Here is a 26,441-nt window from a genome sequence, read left to right on the forward strand (position 1 = left end):
AAAAGGGAATAATGGGTAAACTCTGAACACCAGAGGATTATTATTTCTGTACACTTGCTTCAATCACAATTTAAATGACAAACACTCCAAGCGCAGTGGCTCACACCTGTAATCCCAGCACTCTGGGAGGCCAAGGCGGGCAGATCACCTGAGGTCAGGAGTTCGAGATCAGCCTGAGCAACACAGTGAAACCCTGTCTCTACTAAAAATAAAAAATTAGCCGGGCATGGTGGCACATGCCTGTAATCCATCCCAGCTACTCAGGAGGCTGAGGCAGGAGAATCGCTTGAACCTGGGAGACGGAGGACACAGTGAGCCGAGATTGCGCCATTGCACTCCAGCCTGGGCAACAAGAGTAAATCTCCGTCTCACCAAAAAATAAATAAATAAGTAAATGGCAAAAACTTTTAGCTATCTACATCAATTTTGCTTTATCCTTAATGTTAACTAAGAACTGTATCTAAGTATTTCAACTACTTATTGGACATGTATTCTGAGAAAGGCAATAGGTTCTGTGATATGCATTAAGGCCACTCAGTCTTGTTCTTTCATATTACCAGAAAGTTCATTGTTTTTTACACATCAGGATAATCTGATTCTTAATACAATGTCTCTCCCACCTATTCCAAATTTCCCTTCTCTGAGGTACCAAGAGTAGGAAAAACAGAGATTATGAATAAGTCACCAGTTGCCTTTCTAAAGCAGAGATCTCAACAAGCTATATCTCCTTTCTTAAATATTTTAATGGCCCTCTCTGCATACAGAATAAAACCCAAAAGTTGGGCATTGTGGCTCACACCTGTAATCCTAGCACTTGGGAGGCAGAGGAGGAAGATCGTTTGAATCCAGGAGCTCAAGACCACCCTGGACAACAAAGTGAGACTCCGTCTCTACGAAAAATTTAAAAATTATCAAGGTGTGAATGATGTGCACCTATAATCCCAGTTACTCAGGAGACTGAGGCAGGAGGATGGTTTGAGCCCAGGAGCTATGACTGTATCACTGCACTCCGGCAGCCTGGGCAACACAGCAGGATTCTGTCTCTCAAAAAAAAAAAAAAAAAAAATCATTACCACAATTAAACCATTCTAAATTATCTGCTGTGCTCAAAACATTCTTCCATCTCAGGTTGTTTCTTCTACCCACAGTGTTACCTGTCTAGCCTAATCCTCCTCTCTTCTTGTTGAAGTCCTGCATATCCTTCATAGCCTAATCAAATGCTACCTATCAGGTCCTCCCAGCAGTCAGAAGATTTATCTCACTGTTCTTTTTATGTATAGATACAAAAGCTATCATTGGCCGGGAGCAGTGGCTCATGCCTATAATCCCAGCACTTTGGGAAGCTGAGGTGGGTGGATCACTTGAAGTCAGGAGTTCGAGACCAGCCTAGCCAACATAGTGAAACCCCTGTCTCTACTAAAAAATACAAATACTAGCCAGGCATGGTGGCAGTGCCTGTAATCCCAGCTCCTCAGGAGGCTGAGTCAAGAGAATCGCTTGAACCCGAGAGGCAGAGGTTGCAGTAAGCCAAGATCGCACCACTGTACTCCAGCCTGGGTGAGAGTGAAACTCTGTCTTAAAAAAAAAAAAAAAAAAAAACTGTAATTACATAAAACTTGTCACATCAGGCCGGGCGCGGTGGCTCAAGCCTGTAATCCCAGCACTTTGGGAGGCCGAGACGGGCGGATCACGAGGTCAGGAGATCGAGACCATCCTGGCTAACACGGTGAAACCCCGTCTCTACTAAAAATACAAAAAACTAGCCGGGCGAGGTGGCGGGCGCCTGTAGTCCCAGCTACTCCGGAGGCTGAGGCAGGAGAATGGCGTAAAACCCGGGAGGCAGAGCTTGCAGTGAGCTGAGATCCGGCCACTGCACTCCAGCCCGGGCGAAAGAGCAAGACTCCGTCTCAAAAAAAAAAAAAAAAAAAACTTGTCACATCAGTGAGATTAGAAGGAATCAATAAATTAATGAATGAGATTCAAGTAACTTACTAAAAGCAACGTGTAAATATAGGGTTGAAATCTGTTAGCTCTAGAAAATATGACTATATATGAAATGAAACCAATAACCTAAGTAAATGCTCTATAATCTCTCAGAAGGAAAAAAAAATAGTGATTTATAAAAAGGAAAAATCTACACAGACATAAGAAAGGGGGAACAGAGCAAGAATCTCTCAATGATTCTTCCCCAAGTCCATGGTAAGAAGGTGACTTCAACCAGCAGATTTCAGGATCCCTTACTTCCTTGTCAGGTATGGTCCTACAGTGCAAATCAGAGGGAAATAAAACATATAAGAGCCTAAATCTGGCCTTTGAGGTGGAAATTCCAATTTTTTAAATACTGGCAATAATTTAAAACACTATACAAGATGAATTAAATTTGTCTGCTGGGCCGGGCGCAGTGGCTCACACCTGTAATCCCAGCACTTTGGGAGGCGAGGCAGGCGGATCGTGAGGTCAGGAGATCGAGACCATCCTGGCTAACACGGTGAAACCCCGTCTCTACTAAAAATACAAAAAATTAGCCAGATGTGGTGGTGGGCGCCTATAGTCCCAGCTACTCGGGAGGCTGAGGTGGGAGAATGGCATGAACCCAGGAGGCAGAGCTTGCAGTGAGCCGAGATCATGCCACTGCACTCCAGCCTGGGCAACAGAGCAAGACTCCTCCTCAAAAAAAAAAAAAAAAAAAATTTGTCTGCTGGTCAGATGTCAAACCTCTAGGTTGTAGCTTTTGGTATATAAATGAATACATCTAGCTGCCCTAACGTGATAAAATAATCATCAAAAATCCCCTTTCTCACTAACTTTTTTATTGTAATTTAGTCCACAGGCAGATTTTCTAAGTGCATCTACCCTTCTAGCAGTTATCTTTCTGAGTGCAAATATTTAGAAGCATAGAACTGCTTTTTTTTTTTTTAATCACACGAGCAGGGATTAAGCTCTATCAAATTTATCAGATAGCCTCTGGGTTCAAGCTTCTGAGCCTACAATTCTGAAGGCGGATCCATTATACTCCCATCAAAGTATAATGCTACTCTGCAGGCATCATTCTCCTCTAGCAATCTCAGCTCACTGCAACCTCCGCCTCCTGGGCTCAAGCGATTCTCCTGCCTCAGCCTACTGAGCAGCAGGAATTACAAGCATCCACCACCACCCCCAGCTAATTTTTGTATTTTTAGTAGAGATGGGGCTTTACCATTGACCAGACTGGTCTCGAACTCCTGACCTCAAGTGATTTACCCACCTCAGCCTCCCAATGTGCTGGAATTACAGGTGTGAGCCACTTTGTCCAGCCTCAACACCTTTTCTTTTCTTTTTTTTTTTTGAGACAGAGTCTCATCTCTATCACCCAGGCTGGAGTACAGGGGCTTGCTCACTGCAACCTCTGCCTCCCGAATTCAAGTAATTCCCCTGTCTCAGCCTCCTAACTGGGATTACAGGCATGGCCACCACGCCTGGCTAATTTTTGTACTTTTAGTAGAGGCAGGGTTCCACCATGTTGGCCAGGCTGGTCTTGAACTCCTGACCTCAGGTGATCCACCTGCCTTAGCCTCCCAAAGTGCTGGGATTACAGGTGTGAGCCATCACACCCAGTGCCTCAACACCTTTTCAGTAAGTTTTGATCCAATGGAATGCAGTCACAGCTTTTTAATGAGGTAGGTTTGTGAAAAATGACAAAAACTTGAGTATTTTAGACAATTCTATGCAGAAAAAAAGTGGAACAACAAGATTTTATAATTAGTTTACATGGTTCAAATGAATTTCATCTATCATTTATCTAGACAGCATACCAAATAAAAGCAAAAGAGTTTTCATCCATGTCACAGGGCTTGAGAGCTGAGCACAGAATGCAACTTTCCTGACTTCCTAAACTATGTGCTTGTTTCATTTTAATATGCAAAATCTTCCAGAATGTTTGAATTATATCTAGATAGGCAGACGGATAAACAAAATGTTTTCATGTATTATTTTGAATAAGAAAATTTAGGAAGCCTAAAAATAGCCATTCAACTACATGACTATTTGCTTAATTTTAAGCAGGCAAAAGAAAAGTAATCTGAGCCTATTGATCAGGTCAAAGAATTTGACTGTAAATTTTAAATATATACCACCTAAACTGAAAAGTAGGACATGTGGGATTAACAAATTGAATAGAAGCATTTTTTTAAACATATACTAGGTATCAAAGTAAGCATTTTACATGAAGTTTTCATTTTAATTTTCACAATAACTTTTTTTTTTTTGAGACGGAGTCTCGCTCTGTCGCCCAGGCTGGAGTGCAGTGGCCGGATCTCAGCTCACTGCAAGCTCCGCCTCCCGGGTTTACGCCATTCTCTCGCCTCAGCCTCCCGAGTAGCTGGGACTACAGGCGCCCGCCATCTCGCCCGGCTAATTTTTTGTATTTTTTTAGTAGAGACGGGGTTTCACCGTGTTCGCCAGGATGGTCTCGATCTCCTGACCTCGTGATCCGCCCGTCTCGGCCTCCCAAAGTGCTGGGATTACAGGCTTGAGCCACCGCGCCCGGCCCACAATAACTTTATTAAGGTCCTTATTAAAAATGAGAAAGCTTGGCCAGGCACGGTAGCTCACGCCGGTAATCCCAACACTCTGGGAGGCCAAGGCAGGTGGATCACCTGAGGTCAGGAGTTAGAGACCAACCTGGCCAAAACAGTGAAACCCCGTCTCTACTAAAAATACAAAAATTGGCTGGGCATGGCGGTGGGCACCTGCAATCTCAGCTACTTGGGAGGCTGAGGCAGGAGACTCACTTGAATCCGAGAGGTGGAGGATGCAGTGAGCCAAAATCACACCACTGCACTCCAGCCTAGGTGACAAGAGTGAGACTCCATCTCAAAAAAAAAAAAAAAAAAAAAAAGGGAAAGCTGAGACCTGAAGAACATAAATAACTTATCCCAGATTACTTAAAGGATAATCTATATCATATACCTAGATCTGTGATTTCAAAATCCATATAACTAGGTTTGAAGCTAGGTTTCTTACTAAGATTACCTTCAACTTGCTATTTTTGCTTTTCGAATAAAACTCCTTGGTTGGGCACTCTGGCTCATGCCTGTAATCCCAGCAATTTGAGAGACTGAGGAGGGCAAATCACTTGAGGTCAGGAGTTCAAGAACAGCCTGGCCAACATGGCAAAACTTCATCTTTACTAAAAATACAAAATTAGCCAGGCGTGGTGGCACACGTTTGTAATCCCAGCTACTTGGAAGGCTGAGGCAGGAGGACTGCTGGAACCCAGGAGGCAGAGGTTGCCGTGAGCTGAGACTGCACCACCGCACTCCAGCCTTGGTGACAGAGCGAGACTCTGTCTTTAAAAAATAATTATTATTATTTGTAGAAAGAAATTCTCAGCTAGTGAGATCAGTTTAGAGAACAGTAAAGTTACAACCTGCATTCAAAGGAAGCTTTTCTACTTGAGTTTATAAACTGGTTACCACCCTGATGTTAAAATTAGCTAAAATTTGTTCATAAGTTGATTTAGTCATTAATAATAAATGTGTCAACAATATATTTCACCAATACATATTTAACCAGCTTTTACAAATCTTCAATCAAAATAATAGAAATAAACTGGTATTATATACCTACAAAATTAAAAATGTTAAAGAGATACCACATTTTCAGTGTCACAAGATTTGCCTTGCACAGCTAGAGTCACCACCTCCCTTCCTCTTTGATCATTTAATTTTAATATTGTGCATCTGGAGGATAAAATAGCACTTTGCAAATCATCACTTAACTTCAAGTACTTAGAACAGTTAATTCAATAGCCACATGCCAGTTTTACTGATTACATACATACATGATCCAAGATTACTTTAAAAAATAATACTATGCTGAAACCATTCCCACTGATTGTTGAGAATTTGTTTAAACCTAGCTCATCTGTTATAACAAAAGGCTGTTAACCTACCTGTCACTGCTGGTACTACTGCTGCTGCTGATTGAATCACTACTGGAGGATCTACTTCTAGAGCCGCTGCCGCTAGGGGACCTTGTGGGTCTAGACGCTTGGCTAGCCAGTCTCTGAGGAGACTGATTTCTAGACTGGGATGAATGTGGTGACCGACTCCTGCTGTGCTGGTAATTCCGCTCTGGCCTTCTGCCTCGTACCTCCCGGGTAATATCATCCCTGTAGATATCCCTGTGTACCACACTCGGCAGTGTAAACTGCTCACGAGCCCTAGGTTCGTATCGGGGGTCATGAGCATCAAAGCGATTTGGACTTCGACTCCGAGAAGCATAATAGAGCCCATGTTGTAAAGTCCGCTCTCGAGGATCTCTATAGTAATCCTGATCGTAATGTCTTGTCCGATCAAATCCTCCCGTCCCCCGTTCATGGTGTCCATAGGCACTATGTTCATAAGCACGCTCCCTGTTATCTGAAGCCCTGCATTTAGGAGGGGGAAAAATATTTAATCAGAAAGGAGCAAGCAAAACTAAAAGCAAGTCATGCAAACATTCACTTCAGCATTGTCTTTGTCTTTGCAACTGGTCATTTTCTAAACAGCATTAACCTACTTAGTAAGCAAATGCTAACAAGCTTAACATTTTACTTGACTCCAAAAATTATTTTCACAGCTGAGGAATCATTGTTTTCATTATTGGGCTTTCATGACAAGTGTTCTGCAGCTCAGTTGCTCACTTTAATTAGAGATTTTCTGACTTGCGTACATAAATATACAATCTCCTTTTCATGTTAACGGAACAAGACTATTTTAATAATATGAAAGTTTTTACACTTTCATCTGATTAAAGTATATACCAAATTTTATTTATTCACAAATTTCTTTCAGGCCACATTTCCATGCTATGTTTTAACTTAGACATGAAAGCCCTGCTGCAGCGCATGTCTCAACAGTAGGAAGGACTTTCAAGAAGTCCAGAAAAAATTTTCTAAGTTTAACTTTTTCATTAAGTTTTGACTGCTTGGATAATTATAAAAAATTACTAGACTACATAAACTAGACTACATAGACTGCACAGCGGTACCCAATTACATTTAATATTAAAAATAGAATCTCAAAAAAAAACCACTTCAAATATCAAAATATTAGGTTACCACATGCTACGCTACGTAAATTTAAATAAAAATAAAAATTACTCCTGTGTCATCAAATTCCAAATGACTTTAAAAATGACTATTCCATGATTCAATTTCTTAATGTATAAACTTAATGGCTGCAAGAAATACGTTCTTTTAGCTTTCAGCTATACTCAAATTGCCTGTGATGAAATTAGGCAACATTAGGAACTACAAGATATTCTAAGGTCACTATTAGCAAAATAGCTTAACTTAATTAAAAAAATCATTTAGTAGGATGTGAATATCTGTCAACCTAAAAAGTACAAAACACGTTGCATGTACAATTACACACATGCAATTATGTGTTAATATTAAAAACTAATTATAATCCTAAAAAGAAATCATAAGTTCTCTACTTTTGTAGAGAACTAGAACTCAGCTCCTGAGTTCCTAAAAGACCATTTCACTTGAGTTTCTCTTCAACCCATCTCTGGATCTATCTTCTATCAAAAGGGATTAAGGAATCATGAAACATAAAGAATTAGAATCTCTCCAATGAAGAGTATCTGGCAAAATATTTTAACAATTAATACTAGATCCCCAGTACATGCTTAGATTCCAGGTCTCTCCACTAATATTCATTTTCACCCATCATTTCACTTAGTAGCAACCCCACCTTCCTAGGCTTAGTTTAGCTTTTCTGCTGCTATCGTGAAAAACTGGCATGATAAACATTCTATATCTTTCCTACTTAAATGTATTAAATGAGTTTCTCTTTTATTTACTACAGTTCCGAAATTTTTGTATTTCAATGTCTAACAAATAAGAGGGTTTCCTTTGAGACTTAAGAGAAAATGCCATAAATAATTAATTTAGCACCCTATCAAATGTTAATCAGTGAAAGCCATTATTAATGATTTAACAGAAGCAATAGGCAAAAAAGTTCCAGGACAATTACTGCTACAGCTGCTATTTTATAAATATGCAACGTTTTTATCCATTAAGAAGACACAGAAGGCAGGCACAAGAGGTAGCAGAGTTGAAATCTAATGGCTATTCTCTGATTCACTATTAGTACTAAATACTTCTAGAGTTAGTGGGGAAAAAAAGAGAGTTTGACTTGGGTTAGGAGAGGGGCTAATATACACAGGTCAGGACATACCAACCTTTTCCAAGTGTGGAAACACGACCTATAATCCCAATTAAATCTAGGGAGAGAATTGTGAACATAACTTCCCCAATTTTGGCCCCTCTTATGGGGGTAATCCACCTTCTTAATGGGCAAGGGTGTCAAATGATATTTAGATGAACCACAAGAAAAAAAAATCTTAGTGACCAGACAAAATAATTCCACTGGAAGCAAGCAGTCCCAGACAAACTGTAACTCTCAAACCCCCAGACTTCTTTCTTGAGATAGTAGACAATTAGAAATTTATCCACATTCATAAATATTTCCAGCCCTAAGTATGAATCAGGCAGCTGGCAGAAGAGGAAATATCCTCTACAATTCCAACAAATGAGGAAGGCACAGATGCTCGCCAATAGTTCACTTTTGTAGCCATCCAGCCCAGTCAATTTTGATTGCTGTATCCACAACTGATCATCACCATGTGTTCAAAGCTAAAGTACCTTTGACTGGACAGCAACTTAAGAAATGATATAGTAATCCTCTTTCCCTGGGCTAGTGGAATCTTGACAGCATGACATCCCATATATCCCAGCAATTAGAAAAGAATGGCTATATTCCAGGATTTAGGAAACGTCCATCATTTTAATTTTTCCCCATTCCATCAAAGAGTGTAATTCCAACAATACAGAAATTGTGTAGATCCAAAATGGAAAAATCAAGCATTGCCTTCTCTCTTCTTCATCCAAGAACACATTTCCATGTTAAAGTATTGTTTGTAGAATCCAAGTGGTTGAATCATTATGGTCTGCTAGATTTTTTGTGACAATCCAATTTGTTTGTACATTTTATGTAGTGAAAATGGAGAGGCAGATATCAACTTCTAAAAGAATCTGTAGGCTCTAATATTCCAGAAATATTCCATATAGTATGAACACAAAAGCCAAATAGCTCCATCAGGTAGAAGGGATATATCCAAGGAAGGACTTAACATTATCCAAGAGAAGGAATAATTAATTCTAGAAGACAGGTAACTCCAAAAATGATGCTTCCATAGGAAATCTTCCATCACATTATATCTCAGGAACAGATATCCAATCAGCTGCAGGAAATATCCTCTATGATTCCATAAGATACCAGCCATTGGGACAGAAATCACTTCCGTTTCCAACCCAAAATAGGAAACATTGAGAATGCCCAAAACTTTAAATCCGTCTGGGGCCCCTAAATATGAGTTTCTGTTTCTCACCATATCAAATACAAAATACCTGCCTACAGAAACCTTGGAACTTACCCATCAAGTCTCCGCTCATAACGTCCTTCTCGTGCATGAAGTGACGGTGGGGGACCATAAGCAGGCCCTCCACCACCTCCTCTGAACCCAGAAACCTCTCTACTACGAGATGCTATGGAAACTGTATCATCCAATCCCCGAGCAGCACTCGGGATGGTGCCTGGTTCATTATAATCCGTGCGTAGGTCTCTATCTCCCATTTTGTTGACCGAGTTGTGAGCTTTCTGTGCACTTTTGATGTCCACAAAATCCACAAAGGCAGCCACTCCTCCTTCAGATCCCCTCTTGGGGAGAATTTTGACACTTTCCACGCGGCCATATCTGGAAAAAATAAAGTCAACGTTATTGCTGCATATCAGTAATTTTCCAAAATGAGTTTTTAGATTTATTTTTTTGCGGGGGTGGGGGGACAATTTGTGTTATGTATGTAGGAGGGACGACCTTTTCAAATGGATCTGTTTTACACTTACATTTTTCTCTCTGGGGAAAATATCTGCACCACATTATTACATTACTCTCATTTCTTTTTTTTTTGAGACGGAGTCTCGCTCTGTCGCCCAGGCTGGAGTGCAGTGGTGTGATCTCAGCTCACTGCAACCTCCGCCTCCCGGGTTCACGCCATTCTCCTGCCTCAGCCTCCTGAGTAGCTGGGACTATAGGCGCCCGCCACCATGCCCAGCTAATTTTTTTTGTATTTTTTAGTAGAGACGGGGTTTCGCCGTGTTAGCCAGGATGGTCTCAATCTCCTGACCTCGTGATCCGCCCGTCTCGGCCTCCCAAAGTGCTGGGATTACAGGCATGAGCCACCGCGCCCGGCCTACTCTCATTTCTTAAATATAATATTTACTAAATTCCCCTTCACCTTTTTACCTTTCTAGAACACTTAGCTGAAATGCACTTTTTTTTTTTTTTTTCTTTTTGAGACAGAGTCTCACTCTGTCACCCAGACTGGAGTGCACTTACTGCAACCTCCGACTCCCAGGTTCAAGCAATTCTCGTGCCGCAGCCTCCCAAGAAGCTGGAATTACAGGCATGTGCCACCACACCCAACTAATTTTTTTTGTATTTTTAGTAGAGACGGGGTTTCACCATGTTGCCCAGGCTGGTGTCAAACTCCTGACCTCAGGTGATCCGCCTGCCTTGGCTTCCCAAAGTACTGGGATTACAGGTGTGAGCCACAGCACCAGGCCTTGAAATACACTTCTCAGAAGCTTTTAGAAATATTTATAGTCTAAAAATGACTACTAAACCTAAGATAGAATCAAAGTAATTTAAAAATCTGTAAAACTTCCTATTAAAACAAAAACTATATATAGCTATTTTACAGATTTCATTTTAACTTAATTCATTAAGTGACAATTATACTGGAAAACTGAAGTACTCAAACACTCCTTACTTAAAGGCAAAAATAAATCCAAGTATTTTTGTGTCCATTTGCAAGTGATAGTCTAATTTTTCTTTTTTTTTGAGACAGAGTCACGCTCTGTTGCCAGGCTGGAGTGCAGTGGCACGATCCCAGCTCACTGCAACCTCCACCTCCTAGGTTCAAGCAATTTTCCTACCTCAGCCTCCCGAGTAGCTGGGACTACAGGCACGCACCACCACGTCCAGCTAATTTTTTGTATTTTTAGTAGAGAGGGTTTCATCATGTTGGTCAGGATGGTCTCGATCTCTTGACCTCGTGATCCGCCTGCCTCAGCCTCCCAAAGTGTACCGTGACTCACACCTGTAATCCCAGCACTTTGGGAGGCCCATGCAGGTGGATCATTTGAGGTCAGGAGTTCGGGACCAACCTGGCCAATATGGTGAAACACCTATCTCTACTAAAAATACAAAAATTAGCTGGGCATGTTGGCATGCATCTGTAATTCCAGTTACTCAGGAGGCTGAGGTGGGGGAGGATCACTGGAACCTGGGAGGTGGAGGTTGCAGTAAGTCAAGATCGCACCACTGCACTCCTGCCTGAGTGACAGAGCAAGACTCCATCTTAATTTATACAGATTAATAAATCTAAGAAAATCTTTTGATAGACCATACATTCTAATTTTTATTCAAAAAAAAGTGTACAATGTCTGTAAAGAAAAATTTTGAGATACTTGTTACATTCTGAAGCACATGAGAAATAAAAGTTGTAATCACTAAAGAAAATCATGAAAATACTATAAATTTCATTAGGAGTTAACACTTACAATTTTATGTACTCGTAATTTGGCATTTTAGAAAGGCAGACACAAGCGCTTTTAAATATAACACTTATTTTGCTGACAATCGACAGTCATAAGTTTACACTTCCTCTGAAGAAGCTGACTTTATCACAAAGCAGAATTTTTCTTTTTTGTATCCCCTAGCATGATTTAAGTTACCACCTCATACAAAGGAAACATAATCCTAAAACCAGTTTCATCAGGAAACTGAAATAGAAGTAATAAAACTATTTGGCACAAATTAATTTATTAAAATGTCCTTTTTCCCCCTTTACTGAGCAGCCCCCAAACCACCAGAATAGTTTCAGAGAGATCCCCAAAAAGGACCTTTTTAATTTAGGGGAAAAAAAAAAACTGATAGGAATTGAAATAGTTCTTTCCACACAAACACAAAAAAATGCCGTCCAATGTATTTGACAAAGGACTTGTATCTAAGAACACAAGAAACCTTACAACTCTATCCATTTTTCTTTAAATGGGCAAAACATTTCAGCCAAAAAGATATACAGATGGCAGACAAGCACATGAGAAGATGCTCAAAATCTTTAGTAATTAAGGAAATACAAATCAAAACCACCATATGATACTATTTCAAGCTGGGCACAGTGGCTCACACCATAATCCCAGCACTTTGGGAGGCTGAGGCATTAAGAATACTTGAGCCCAGTAGTTTGAGACCTGCCTGGGCAACAAAGCAAGACCCTGACTCTATGAAGAAACAAAAAAAAAAAAGGAGCTGGGCATGGTGGCATGTGTGCCTGTGGTCCAAGCAGCTGCTCAAGAGGCTGAAGCAGGTAGATCACCTGAGCCCAAAAGTTCAAGGCTGCAGTGAGCCAAGATTGTGCTACAGCACTCCAGCCTAGGTGACAGAGTAAGACTCTGTCTCAAAACAAAAACAAAAACAAGACATACTACTTCACACCCAAGATAATGGCTTTTCTTTTGAGTTGCAGCCTAGCTCCGTCACTTAGGCTAAAGTGCAGTGGCATGATCTCAGCTCACTGCAATCTCTGCTTCCCAGGTTCAAGCCATTCTCCTACCTCAGCCTCCTGAGTAGCTGGGATTACAGGTACCTGCCACCAGGCTCAGCTCATTTTTGTATTTTTAGTAGAGACAGGTTTCACCGTGTTGGCCAGGCTGGTCTTGAACTCCTGACATTGTGATCCGCCCACCTCCGCCTCCCAAAGTGCTGGGATTACAAGTGTGAGCCACCCTGCCTGGCCAAGAATGGCTTTTTTGTGTGTGTGAGACGGAGTTTCGCTCTTGTTGCCCAGGCTGAAGTGCAATGGAGCAATCTCGGCACACTATAACCTCTGCCTCCCGGGTTCAGGCAATTTCCTACCTCAGCCTCCCGAGTAGCTGGGATTACAGGCATGTGCCACCACACTCAGCTAATTTTTGGTATTTAGTAGAGACGGGGGTATCATCATGTTGGTCAGGCTGGTCTCGAACTCATGACCTCAGGTGATCCACCCGCCTCAGCCTCCCAAAGTGCTGGGATTACAGGTGTGAGCCACCATGCCCAGCCATGGCTATATTTTTAAAACTCTAAAAAATAAAAAAAAGTACATCCTTGCAAACACTTCTTTTCTGGTTTTTCATTTTTTTGTTTTTGGCTGGGCATGGTGGCGCATGCCTGTAGTCCCAGCTACTCAGGAGGCTGAGGCAGGGGACTCGCTTGAACCCAGGAGATAGAGGTTGCAGTGAGCCAAGATCGCACCACTGTACTCCAGCCTGGCGACAGAGCAAGACTCTGTCTAAAACAGAAAAAGAGAGAGAGAAATTTAAATCCTTATGCATAGGTGGTAGGCATGTAAAATGCTGCACAGCCCTGTGAAAAAGTTTGGCATTTTCTCAAAAAGTTAACCATAGAATTACCATATGACTCAGCAATTTCAGTCCAAAGAAATGAAAATTGGGACTCAAACAAGTATGTGTCTACCAATGTTCAGTGCAGCACTATTCACAATAGGCAAAAGGGTATAAACAACACAAATGGCCAGCAATGGATGAAGAGATAAAATGTGGAACACACAGAAAATGGAATACAAGATATTAAAAAGAAAGAGGTTCTGATAACACACTACAACATGAATAAAACCTTGAAAACATTACGCTAAATGAAATAAGCTAGATACAAAAGGATAAATAGTACATGATCCCACTTATATGAGGTATTTAGAATAGTCAAATTCATAAAGAAAGTAGAACAGATTACCAGGACGTGGGAGAAAACAGGAATGGGAAGTTATTGCTTAATAGGTAAAGTTTTTATATGGGATGATGAAAAAGTTCTGACTAGCCGGGCATGGTGGCTCGCGCCTGTAATCCCAGCACTTTGGGAGGCTGAGACAGGCGGACGGGTGGATCACGAGGTCAGGAGATCAAGACCATCCTGGCTAACACGGTGAAACCCCGTCTCTACTAAAAATACAAAAAATTAGCTGGGCGTGGTGGTGGGCGCCTGTAGTCCCAGCTACTCGGGAGGCTGAGGCAGAAGAATGGCGTGAACCCGGGAGGCAGAGCTTGCAGTGAGCTGAGATCGCACCACTGCACTCCAGCCTGGGCGTCTGAGCAAGACTCCGTCTCAAAAAAAAAAAAAAAGAAAAAGTTCTGACTATAGTCATGATGGTTACACAACACTGTGAATGTACTTAATGACACTGAATTGTAAATTTTAAGTGATTAAAATAAATTTCATATTACATATCTTTTACTCCCCCAACATACACATATACAGTTTATTGCTAAACTCAAGTTCACACATATTTTTCTCCTACCTAAAAAGAACAGAAAACAACAAAGAAGGAAGCAACAAATAACTTAGCCAACGGACACAAATGTCTAAGTTTAAATCCTAAAGAGCTGAATGCAAAAGAAATACATATGGAATGAGGAACTAAATACTCAATGCAGGTAGGGTGTGGTAGCTCACACCTGTAATCCTAGCACTTTGGGAGCCTGAAGCAAGAGGATCACTTGAGCTCGGGAGCTTGAGATCAGCATGGGCAACATGGAGAAACTTTGTCTCTACAAAAAATACAAACATTAGCCAGATGTGGTGGCATGCGCCTGTAGTCCCAGCCACCTGAGAGGCTGAGGTAGGAGGATGGCTTGAGATCAGGAGACAGAGCTTTCAGTGAGCCCAGATCCCACCACTACACTCCAGCCTGGGCGACAGAGCGAGACTCCGTCTCAAAATAATAAATTAAAATAAAAATAAAATAAAAGCATAGATGAATGCACACAGAACAAAAATCAAAGCATAATCCTTTCTTACAAAGGTGCGCTCACTGCTCATATCGTTTTTGTATAAGGAAAGTACCTTTTGAAAACAAACCACAAATTTATCTCCAAATTTAACAAAGAGAACAAATCAACACTACTCTTTTACACTAAGAAGACTGGAAACTCCCAAATTTTAAATAAACAAAAAGGGCTGCTTAAATCTTCATATCCGTGAAAACTTAGCTGGTAAATATGATTTCCTGACTTTGTCTACTCTTTCCAAAACAACACATTTCCCTTAGTATTCAAGCATCCCTCCAGTATTCAAACTAAACCATTTACCTGACATTTATTAAGTAAAAAAGAACAAGAATAATCAAACCACAGTTAGATATATTTTCCTTTTTTTTATTAACAATATCAAGCCTTAGCTATAAGTTTCCAGAGAACCTGCCTATGCAATATTCTCCAGTAGTAAGTATAAATACATCAGTTTCTAAAATAATATGGTCACTGGTTATGGTAATAAGCTAACTCATTTGTAGTTTTTATTTGGAAACAGGGAGCCCAGGCTGGAGTACAGTGGCCTGATCACAGCTCACTGTAGTCTCAACCTCCTGGACTCAAGTGACCATCCCACCTCAGCCTCCCTATCAGCTGGGACTACAGATGCACAACACCACACCTAGCTAATTTATTTTTAATATAGACAGAGTCTCGCTGTGTTACCTAGGCTGATCTCAAACTCCTGAGCTCATCTCGGCCTCCCAAAATACTGCGGTTACAGGTGTCAACCTGCAGTGGCACCCTGTCCTCATTTGTAACTTTTAAAGAATTAAGAAAACTGAAATTGGCCAGGCATGGTGGCTCATGCCTGTAATCGCACCACTTTGGGAGGCTGAGGTGGGAGGATCACTTCAACTCAGGAATTTGAGACCAGCCTGGGAAACACAGCAAGACCCTATATCTATTTAAAACAATTTTTTAAAGAAAATCAAAACCAGAGAGAAAATAAAGCTAAGAAATTCTACTTGAATGCTACACAGTGCAGTATAAAACAATGAGTTTGCCTTAAACAATTTTTAAAGACACTACTAGGTGGATCACGAGGTCAGGAGATCGAGACCCTCCTGGCTAACACGGTGAAACTCCGTCTCTACTAAAAATACAAAAAATTAGCTGGGCTTGGTGGCAGGCCTGCAGTCCCAGCTACTCTGGAGACTGAGGCAGGAGAATGGCGTGAACCCGGGAGGCGGAGCTTGCAGTGAGCCGAGATCGCACCACTGCACTCCAGCCAGGTGACAGAGCAAGACTCCGTCTCAAAAAAAAAAAAAAGACAATACTAAATTGGTTATGTTTAAAAAATCTTTCACAGCTAAGCATGGGGCTCATGCCTGTAATCCCTGTAATTTGGGAGGCCAAGGTAAGAGAATTCTTGAGCCCCACAGTTCGAGACTAGGCTGGGCAAATAGTGACACCCCAAAATAAATAAATAATTTTTTTAAAAAATTAGCTAGGTGGTGGTGTAGTCCCAGCTACTTGGGAGGCTGAGGCAGGAGGATTGCTTGAGCCCAGGAAATTGAAGCTGCAGTGAGGCATTATTGTGCCACTGCACTCCAGTCTAGGCAATAGACCAAGACCCCGTCTTTTTAAAAAAAAAAAAAAAAAAAAACACAATGCCAGGCGCAGTGGCTCAGGCCTATAATCTCAGCACTTTGGGAGGCCGAGGCGGGCGGACCACCAGGTCAGGAGATGGAGACCATTCTGGCCAACATGGTGAAGTCCCGTCTCTACTAAAACACACACATAGAAAAATTACCTGGGTGTGTTGGCACGCACCTGTAATCCCAGCTACTCGGGGGGCTGAGGTAGGGGAATCGCTTGAACCTGGGAGGTGGAGGTTGCAGTGAGCCGAGATCGCACCACTGCACTCCAGTCTTGGCAACTGAGAGAGACTCCATCTCAAAACAAAACAAAAAACTTCCCTATCACTAACATTTGATCAATATACACTATAGTCTTCTAAGTTTTCAAGAAAGAATGAAAAGTTACCCAAAATAATGCCAGGTGTCCTGAATGTTTGATCTCTTTTCAATATTTAGCAATCCATATAATAAGCACTGACAGCGTTAGAAGTGCCTGAAGAGATACATACATACACATAAAGATTTTCTTTTTTTTTTTAAAAGACTTGAGTCTCGCTCTGTTTGCCTAGGCTGGAGTGCAGTGGCACGATCTCAGCTCACTGCAACCTCCACCTCCTGGGTTTCAGTGATTCTCCCGCCTCAGCTTCCCAAGTAGCTGGGATTACAGGCATGGGTCACCATGACCGGCTAATTTTTGTATTGTTGGTAGAGACGGGGTTTCACCATGTTGACCAGGCTGGTTGTGAACTCCTGACCTCAGGTGATCCACCAGTCTTGGCCTCCCAAAGTGCTGAGATTACAGGCTTGAGCCACCACGCCTGGCCAATTTCAGTATATTGATGACCTCAGATTTCACATTTGAGAACAATGTGATATAGTGGAGAAAACACATGGCTGGGTGCAATGGTTCACACCTCTAATCCCAGCACTTTGGGAGGCTGAGGTGGGTGGATCACTTGAGGACAACAGTTTGAGATCAGCCTGGCCAACACAGTGAAACCCCATCTCTACTAAAAATCCAAAAAAATTAGCTGGGTGTGGTAGTGCACATCTGTAATCCCAGCTACTCAGGAGGCTGAGGCATGAGAATTGCTCGGGGTCAGAATTGTGGAGGTTGCAGTGAGCCAAGATCGCACTACTGCACTCCAGCCTGGGCGACAGAGCAAGACTCGATCTGAAAAAAGAATAGAAAATACATGAGAAAAGTGACTAGGGTTCTAATCCTGACTCTGTTATTAACTATATGGTTTTAAAAGCCACTGTTCAGGCCAGGCATGGTGGCTTATGCCTGTAATCCCAGCACTTTGGGAGGCTGAGGCGGGCAGATCACGAGGTCAGGATTTTGAGATCCAGCCTGACCAACATAGTAAAATCCCGTCTCTACTAAAAATACAAAACTTAGCCAGGTGTGTTGGCGCACGCCTGTAATCCCAGCTACTCAGGAGACTGAGGCAGGAGAATCACTTGAACCCAGGAGGCGGTGAGGATGCAGTGGGTCAAGATCCAGCCTGGGCGACAGAGCCAGGCTCCATATCAAAAAAGAAAAAAAGGCATTGTTCGAGAAGCTTAACACATCCTGGGAACAAAACAGAGATCCCTAGCCTCATGACATTTATTTACAATTTTCAGTTTGTTTGGTATGTGAAAAGAAGACCCCTCCCATTCTAAAATTGTTTTCATCAACTGCATAAGAAACTCACTCCATAACTTCCAAAGCATCAATTACACAAAGCTTTAAAATCCTTAGTATGCTAAAATCCAAGGAATTCTCTCAATACTCCTCCTTTCTAGAAGGGACTACATTCAACCTTTATTGGCTAGGCTATCAATAGGAACACAATTATTAATTTTAATCTCAGCTTTTGCAACTGACCTAATAAGCAATAGGAAAGAATTGCCACATACTTCATTCTCACGCAAGTCATACTACTATAGAAAACAATCCTCTCTGAGTCATTCTTGAAGCAAGACAACAGAACACCAATGAAAACAACACTTCCAAATTTTGCATCTAATCCCTCTTGGCCCAGTTAATTTCTAGAGCTAAAAAATCACATCTGAGTCTTTTTATGATCAGTAACATTACTGTTCTATTTCCAGGGAATGAGATCCTACCTTTACTAGCTCTCAAAGTTTTGAAATCCTGCTATGGGAGAAAAAGTTATTACAGAATTGTAAATGAGGACAAGTATCAAGCCTTTGGAAGATGCATGCAAACTACATAGCCACCCATCCATCTAAAACCCAATATATAACTTTAGAAAGATCACATTTTTATCAAACTACCCACGGCTTTGTGTATTGCCTACTTTTCCACCTTTCCGCCTCATCATCACCACAGCTGTGCCTTATTCAAAAGCAAATGATCGGCCTGCACGGTGGCTCACACTTGTAATCCCAGCACTTTGGGAGGCCAAGGTGGGTAGATCACCTGAGGTCAGCAGTTCGAGATCCAGCCTGACCAACATGGTGAAACCCCGTCTCTACTAAAAATACAAAAATTAGCCAGGCATGGTGGTGCGTGCCTGTAATCCTAGCTACTCAGGAGGCTAAGGCAGGAGAATCACTTGAACCCAGGAGGCAGTGAGGTTGCAGTAAGCCAAGACCACGCCCCTGTACTCCATCCTGGGCAAAAGAGTGAGGTTCTGTCTCGAAAAAAAAAAAAAAATTAGTCACTATAGACAGACAAAAAGCAAAGAGGAAATAAACACACCATAAAGGATAAGAAAAAATCTTAAGAGATGAATATATTCAAGTTTGGCTAGGCTACCTATAATGGTAGAGGTAATGGGCCAAATGTGGTGGCACACACCTGTAATCCCAGTAATTTGGGAGGCTGAGGCAGGAGCATCAGTGAAAATGGCCATGAGTGAGTCATGGCCATGCCACTCACCTCCAGCCTGGGCAATAGAGCAAGACCCTGTCTCATAAATAAATAAATAAAAACAGTAGAAACAATAAATGTTTGTGCTGGTTTTTTACATTATAAAAAGATTAAAATCATTCCTCTTTTGAACTCAGTTAAATCATAAATGTATCCATTACAACCACCAAATTATGTGGGCTAATGTAGTAACATTAACACGTATATTACTTTAACACAATTTTATAAATGAATTACTAACTTACAATTCAACCCACGTGAGTTTATATTTAGACCAAAAGGGCCAGGCACGGTGGCTCACACCTGTAATCCCAACACTTTGGGAGGCAGAGGTGGGCAGATGACCAGGTCAGGAGATCAAGACCATCCTGGTCAACATGGTAAAACCCTGTCTCTACTAAAATACGAAAAATTAGCCAAGCGTGGTGGTGCCTGCCTGTAGTCCCAGCTACTCGGGAGGCTGAGGCAGGGGAATGGCTTGAACCCCAGAGGCAGATTGCAGTGAGAGGAGATCACGCCATTGCACTCCAGCCTGAGCGACAAGAGCAAAATCTCTGTCTCAAAAATAAATTAATTAATTTAATAAAAGCTGTTGTCATCTACATAACTGAAGTAGATATTAAGACTACTCCATTCACAATTACTGATAGCCCCACATTTCAACATATTAAATGTAGCATATAACTTGAAATCATATACTCAGATTACAAGACTCCTACAATTTGAACATAATCAAATAAGACAGTAAAATTTGTAATATGTCATATACCTCATATCAGTTAAAATAAATTAAAACCAAAAGTAAAATTTAACAATTATCCAGCAAGTCAATGATAAATCTAAGTAGCTAAATGACAATGGCAAACTAAAACAGTTTTAAAAGTTTTATTCTGGCCGGGCGCAGTGGCTCACGCCTGTAATTCTAGCACTTTGGGAGGCCGAGGCGGGCAGATCACGAGGTCAGAAGATCGAGACCATACTGGCTAACAGGGTGAAGCCCCGTCTCTACTAAAAATACAAAAAATTAGCCAGGCGTGGTGGCAGGCGCCTGTAGTTCCAGCTACTGGGGAGGCTGAGGCAGGAGAATGGCGTGAACCCAGGAGGCGGAGCTTACAGTGAGCCAAGATCGTGCCACTGCACTCCAGCCTGGCAACAGAGGGAGACTCTGTCTCAAAAAAAAAAAAAAGTTTTATTCTATCTAAAGACATATCAAAAATAGATATAAACCTATGGAAGAGGAGAAAATATTTACAAATTACATCTCTGATAGGGAACTCTTAAAACTCAATGAAAAGCACAATCCAATTTTTAAAACTGAGACTGGACACAGTAGCTCAAGTCTGTAATCCCAAAGCTTTGGGAGGCCAGGTGGGAGGATCACTTGAAACCACGAGTTCCAGACCCACCTATACAACACAACAAGACCTCATCTCTACAAAAACAAACAAAAAATTTTTTTAACTAGCTGGGGCCGGACGCAGTGGCTCACTCCTGTAATCCCAACACTTTGGGAGACTAAGGCAGGTGGTTCATTTTAGCCTAGGAGTTTTGAGACCAGCCTGGGCAACATGGCAAAATCCCAACTCTACAAAACATACAAAAATTAGCTAAGGATGGTGGCATACACCTATAGTCCCAGCTACTCGAGGCTGAAGCAGGAGGATTACTTGAGCCCAGGAGGCGAAAGTTGCTGTGGACTGAAATCACGCCCCTGCACACCAGCCTGGGTGACAGAGCACATATACATATATACAAAGAGATGCATAAATGGCCAATAAACACATGAAAAGATGGCAAATTTAGTCCTCATTAGTCATTGGGGAAATCAATATCAAAATCACAATTATAAACCTCTTCATACCCACTAGGGCAGCTAAAAAAAAAAAAAAAAAAAAGCAATGATAACTAATAAATGAGGATTAGGAGAAATCTGAACCCTCATACATTGCTGGTGAGATAGCCACCCAGTCTGGGTGACAGAGCAAGACGCTGTCTCAAAAAACAATGAATGTACAGATATTTTTATAACAGCATTTTTCAAAATAGCCAAAAATGAGAAACAATCTAAATGTCCATCAACTGATGAATGGATAAAAAACGTGGCATGAGCCAGGCATGGTGGCTCAGGCCTATAACCCCAGCACTCTGGGAAGCCAAGGTGGGCAGATCGCTTGAGCTCAGGAATTGGGGACCAGCCTGGGCGACATGGTGAAACCCTGTCTCTCAAAAATAAAACTAAAAGGGGGGAGGGCATGCCCGTTCAATGGAATACTGTTCAGCAATAAAAAAGAACGAAGTCGGGAGGCTGAGGCAGGAGAATGGCGTAAACCCGGGAGGTGGAGCTTGCAGTGAGCTGAGATCCAGCCACTGCACCCCAGCCTGGGCGACAGAGCGAGACTCCGTCTCAAAAAAAAAAAAAAAAAAAGAATGAAGTTCTGATATATGCTAAAATATGGATGAATCTTGACAACATGCAAAATCAAAGAAGCCAGTCACACACTGCATGATTCCATAATACACAAAACGTCCAAAACAGGCAAATCCATACAAACAGAAAGTAAATTAGAGATTGCCAGGGGCTGAGAACAAAGGAGAATGGAGAGTGACTGGTTTCATTCTGGGGTGATGAAAATATTCTACAATTAGTGATGATGGTTGCACAACTCTGTGAATATATTAAAAGCAACTGAATTGTATAATTTAAATGGGTAAATTTTATGGTTTATAGCTTAATAAAACTGTTATCTTTTAAAAATACAAAAAATACCTGTCCCTGTCCTTCAACACAAAAGATTTTATATCTCCTTTAGTCACAAGCTTCTACATTATCTCACTATAAATCAACTGTACGCCACATTTATTATAAATAGGCAATCATGGAAGGCATTTTTCTATTTCAAGCATGCCTAACTAGGAACGTTACATATGATGAGGTGCCGATGATAGTCAAAATCTGCTAGCTTCATTTCATGATAATATTGAACTCTTTCAAGAAATTTATTATGAAATGGTTTTATATATAAAATGGATATATGAGCTGTTCTTAAATAACTAATGCATTCCTCCTTTAATCACTCTTTTGAGTAACAAGTATTTAGTAACAAATAATTACTAAAGATGGCAAAAGACACTGAGAATCCCTAAAGTCAGCAAAAGAAAGTTAACTACAGAGCCCTAATTTCATTTTCAGAAAAAGCTCATACCCTGAACTATTTCTCTACTAGGAGGGATGGGAAAAGGAACGGAAAAAGAGGTGGGCAAGAAGATTTTTCACAGTTTAAAGATATGTATTAGCTCTACGCCAAAAATAATAATTGAGCTGTCATATACTTTTGGAACTAGCAAAGAACTGGCATGATATAAAATCCCTAAACCATAAAGGAAAAGACTACATAAATCAAACCACATAAAAATTACAACTCCTGAATCACTTGAACCCAGGAGGCGGAGGTTGTAGTGAGCTGAGATCATGCCACTGCACTCCAGCCTGGGCAAGAGTGAGACTCCGTCTCAGAAAAAAAAAAAAAAAAAAAATTAAGGCCGGGCGCGGTGGCTCAAGCCTGTAATCCCAGCACTTTGGGAGGCCGAGATGGGCGGATCACGAGGTCAGGAGATCAAGACCATCCTGGCTAACACGGTGAAACCCCGTCTCTACTAAAAATACAAAAACTAGCCAGGCGAGGTGGCGGGCGCCTGTAGTCCCAGCTACTCGGGAGGCTGAGGCAGGAGAATGGCGTAAACCTGGGGCTGAGATCCGGCCACTGCACTCCAGTCCCGGCGACAGAGCGAGACTCTGCCTCAAAAAAAAAAACAAAACAAAACAAAAAAAAATTAGAACTCCTATATAGCAAGATATAAAGTCAAAAGACAAATCGAGAAAAAAATACTTGCAACACCTGAGAAATAAATTATTTCCTAACTATGCAGAGTTCTTACAAATCAAGCGAGACAAGATGCCCCAACAAAAAACGGCAAATGTGGCTGGGCGCAGTGACTCACATCTGTAATCCCAGCACTCTGGGAGGACAAGGCAGGCGGATCACCTGAGGTCAGGAATTTGAGACCAGCCTGGGGGCAATACGATGAAACCCCAGCTCTACTGAAATACAAAAATTAGCCACGCATGGCGGTGCGTGCCTGTAGTTCCAGCTACTTGGAGGTTGAGGCAGGAGAATCGTCTGAACCTAGGAGGTGGAAGTTGCAATGAGTTGAGATCCAGACACAGTACCGTCTCAAAAAAAAAAAAAAAACAGGCATATACCTGCATAGGAAGAGTTTCTAAAACACACTTACTCACAAATGGTAATTAAAACACACTCGCCAGACGTCGTGGCTCACGCCTATAATGCTAGCACTCTGGGAGGCCAAGGCTAGCAGATCACCTGAGGTCAGGAGTTTGAAACCAGCCTGGGAGCAATACAGTGAAACCCTGTCTCTACTAAAATACAAAAAAATAGCCAGGCATGGCAGCCTGCACCTGTAGTCCCAGCTACTCGGGCGGCTGAGGCAGGAGAATTGCCTGAATCCAGGAGTCAGAGGTTGCAGTGAGCTGAGATCTCGCCACTGCACTCCAGCCTGGGCGACAGAGTGAGACTCCATCTCAAAAAAAAATTAAAATTAAGATTAAAAACACACTCAAAGCTGCTCAATTTCACTCAAAATCTTACAAATGGCCAGGAATGATGGCTAACATCTGTAATCCCACCACTTTGGGAAGCTGAGGCGCGAGGATGATTTGAGGTCAGGACATCAAGACCAACCTGGACAACAAAGCAAGACCCCTCCCCACCTCCCCACCCCACCCCCATCTCTACTAAAAATAAAAACATTAGCCAGATGTGTTGGCACTTAGTAGTAGTCCTAGCTACTTGAGAGGTTAAGATGGGAGTTTGAGTCCTAGCTACTCAGTAGGCTGAGACAGGAGCTTGAGTCCAGTAGTTCCAGGCTGCAGTGGGCGATGATCATACTACTGAACTCCAGACTGGGTGACGGAGCAAGACCTTGTCTCAAAAAAAAAAAAAAACAAAAACCACAAACCTAAGTTCACAAACCTAGAAATTCCATTCACAAAAATTTATCATACATGTATAATTGCACTTGTCTGCAAGTGTACAAAATTGCTTACTACAACACTGCTTACAGTATTTAAAAAAAAAAATAAGAAAAGAAAAAAGCAGCCGGGCATGGAGGCTCACGCCTATAATCCCAACACTTTGGGAAGCGAAGGCGGGCAGGTCACTTGAGGCCAGGAGTTTGGGAACAGTCTCGCCAACATGGCGAAACCTCCATCTCTACTAAAAGTACAAAAAATTAGCCAGGCGTTGTGGCAGGTGCCTGTAGTCCCAGCTGCTTGGGAGGCTGAGACACGAGAATCACTTGAACCCAGGAGGAGGAGGTTGCAGTGAGATGGAGTCACTGCCACTGCACTCCAGCCTGGGCAACAGAGTGAGACTCTGTTTCAAAAAAAAAAAAAAGCAACCACTATTCTATTTGCTGTCTTTATGGAGCTGACTACTGTAGCTAGGTACCTCACATATGTATATCATACAGCCCATTTTTCCTTGTTTTGTAACTGGCTTATTTCACTTACGTAGTGTCTTCAAATGTTGTAGCATGTTTCAAAACTTCCTTTCTAAGGCTGAATATTCCACTGTATAAATCCTGTTTATTACACATCTGATAAATGCATTCTGTTTATCTATTCATTGATCATCAACATTAGAGATGCATTCACCTTTTGGCTATTGTGAATAGTGTTGCTGAAAACATAATTAGATTAGTTTTATTGCTTGTTTTGTTCTGAGACAAGGTTTTGCTCTGTTGCCCAGGCTGGAGTGCAGTGATGCAATCTGGGCTTACTGCAGCCTCAATCTCCCAGGTTGAAGCAATCCTCCTATCTCAGCCTCCTAAGCAGCTGGGACTGCAGGCAGGCACTACCACACCCGGCTAATTGTTTTTGTTTTCCATAGAGATGAGGTCTCAATATGTTGCCCAGGCTGGTCTCTAATTACTGAGCTCAAGCAATCCTCTAGTCTCAGTTTCCCAAAGTGCTGGGATTACAGGTATGAGACACTGCACCCGGCCAGATTACTTTTTTATATTAGAAACTATTTACTGGTTCTAATTAGAAAGGCTAAGAAAATTTTAAGAAAAAGAATAAGCTTAATTCAACCAATAAAACTATACCCCTATCTGTTTACTGAATCCAGGGTGAGTGCCTAGATCCCTGAACATAGAAAACTTGATAATTACAACTCCTGGGAAAAGGCATCTGTTTTCAGTAAAGCTCTGAACGTAGACATTCTTCAGAACTACTGCAGGCTTCATTACTCCAGTGAGGAAAAAATTGTATGTGTCTGTGTGTGTGTGCGTGTGTGTTATTTTGTTTTGTTTTTTTGAGACAGAGTCACTGTCACCCAGGCTGGAGTCCAACGGCACAATCTTGGCTCACTGTAGCCTCAACCTCCCAGGCTCAAGTGATCTGCTCACCAAAGCCTTCCAAGTAGCTGGACTATAGGTACATACCACCACGCCCAACTACCTTTTATTCCCCATCGAGAATGGGAATAGTGCTGGGATTACAGGCACGAGCTACCGCACTTTGCCCAAAAAAACTATTTATGCACATACATACTCACATTATATTTTACTCCAATCTAATGAGAAATTATTTATTAAGTAAAATTAACAAGTTCCAAAGTTTCTGTAATCTTTAGATTCTACTGGTCTTAGAGCAAATAAAAAGCCTGAATATTTCAGATAATCTTGGAAAAAACTCACAATGTGCTTCTTTCCCAGAGAACAAGACAGGAGTCTATACCACAAAAATCAAAAAGTAAAGTGCAGGAATATAAATATTCCTTAATGGTCATAATGACCATTAAGCTAACATTCAGACACTATTCTCACAATAATTAATGAGTAGCTTTCATAAATCTATCTGATTCACATAGTACTTTTCTAGGAAGAACTGAAGTATAATTGTAAATAGAACTGCTAATAACCAACATCAAA

At 41.5% G+C, this 26,441-nt stretch overlaps 1 protein-coding gene across 3 annotated transcripts in view; it reads right to left on the bottom strand.

Annotated features, from left to right (window-relative positions):
• SPEN (spen family transcriptional repressor) overlaps window positions 1–26,441 on the bottom strand; it is a 102,445-nt gene that overhangs the window by 60,737 nt on the left and 15,267 nt on the right. For 2 of the 3 annotated variants that reach the window (XM_033228165.1, XM_033228166.1), the window contains exons 2-3: window positions 9,466–9,786; window positions 5,933–6,409 (exon numbers count right to left, since the gene is read on the bottom strand). In XM_033228165.1, the coding sequence (XP_033084056.1) occupies window positions 5,933–6,409; window positions 9,466–9,786 (798 nt within the window). The other variant, XM_033228167.1, reaches the window with a different exon arrangement.

Source organism: Trachypithecus francoisi, unplaced genomic scaffold (genome assembly GCF_009764315.1).
Source record: "Trachypithecus francoisi isolate TF-2019V2 unplaced genomic scaffold, Tfra_2.0 Lachesis_group12, whole genome shotgun sequence".
NCBI lineage: Eukaryota > Metazoa > Chordata > Mammalia > Primates > Cercopithecidae > Trachypithecus > Trachypithecus francoisi.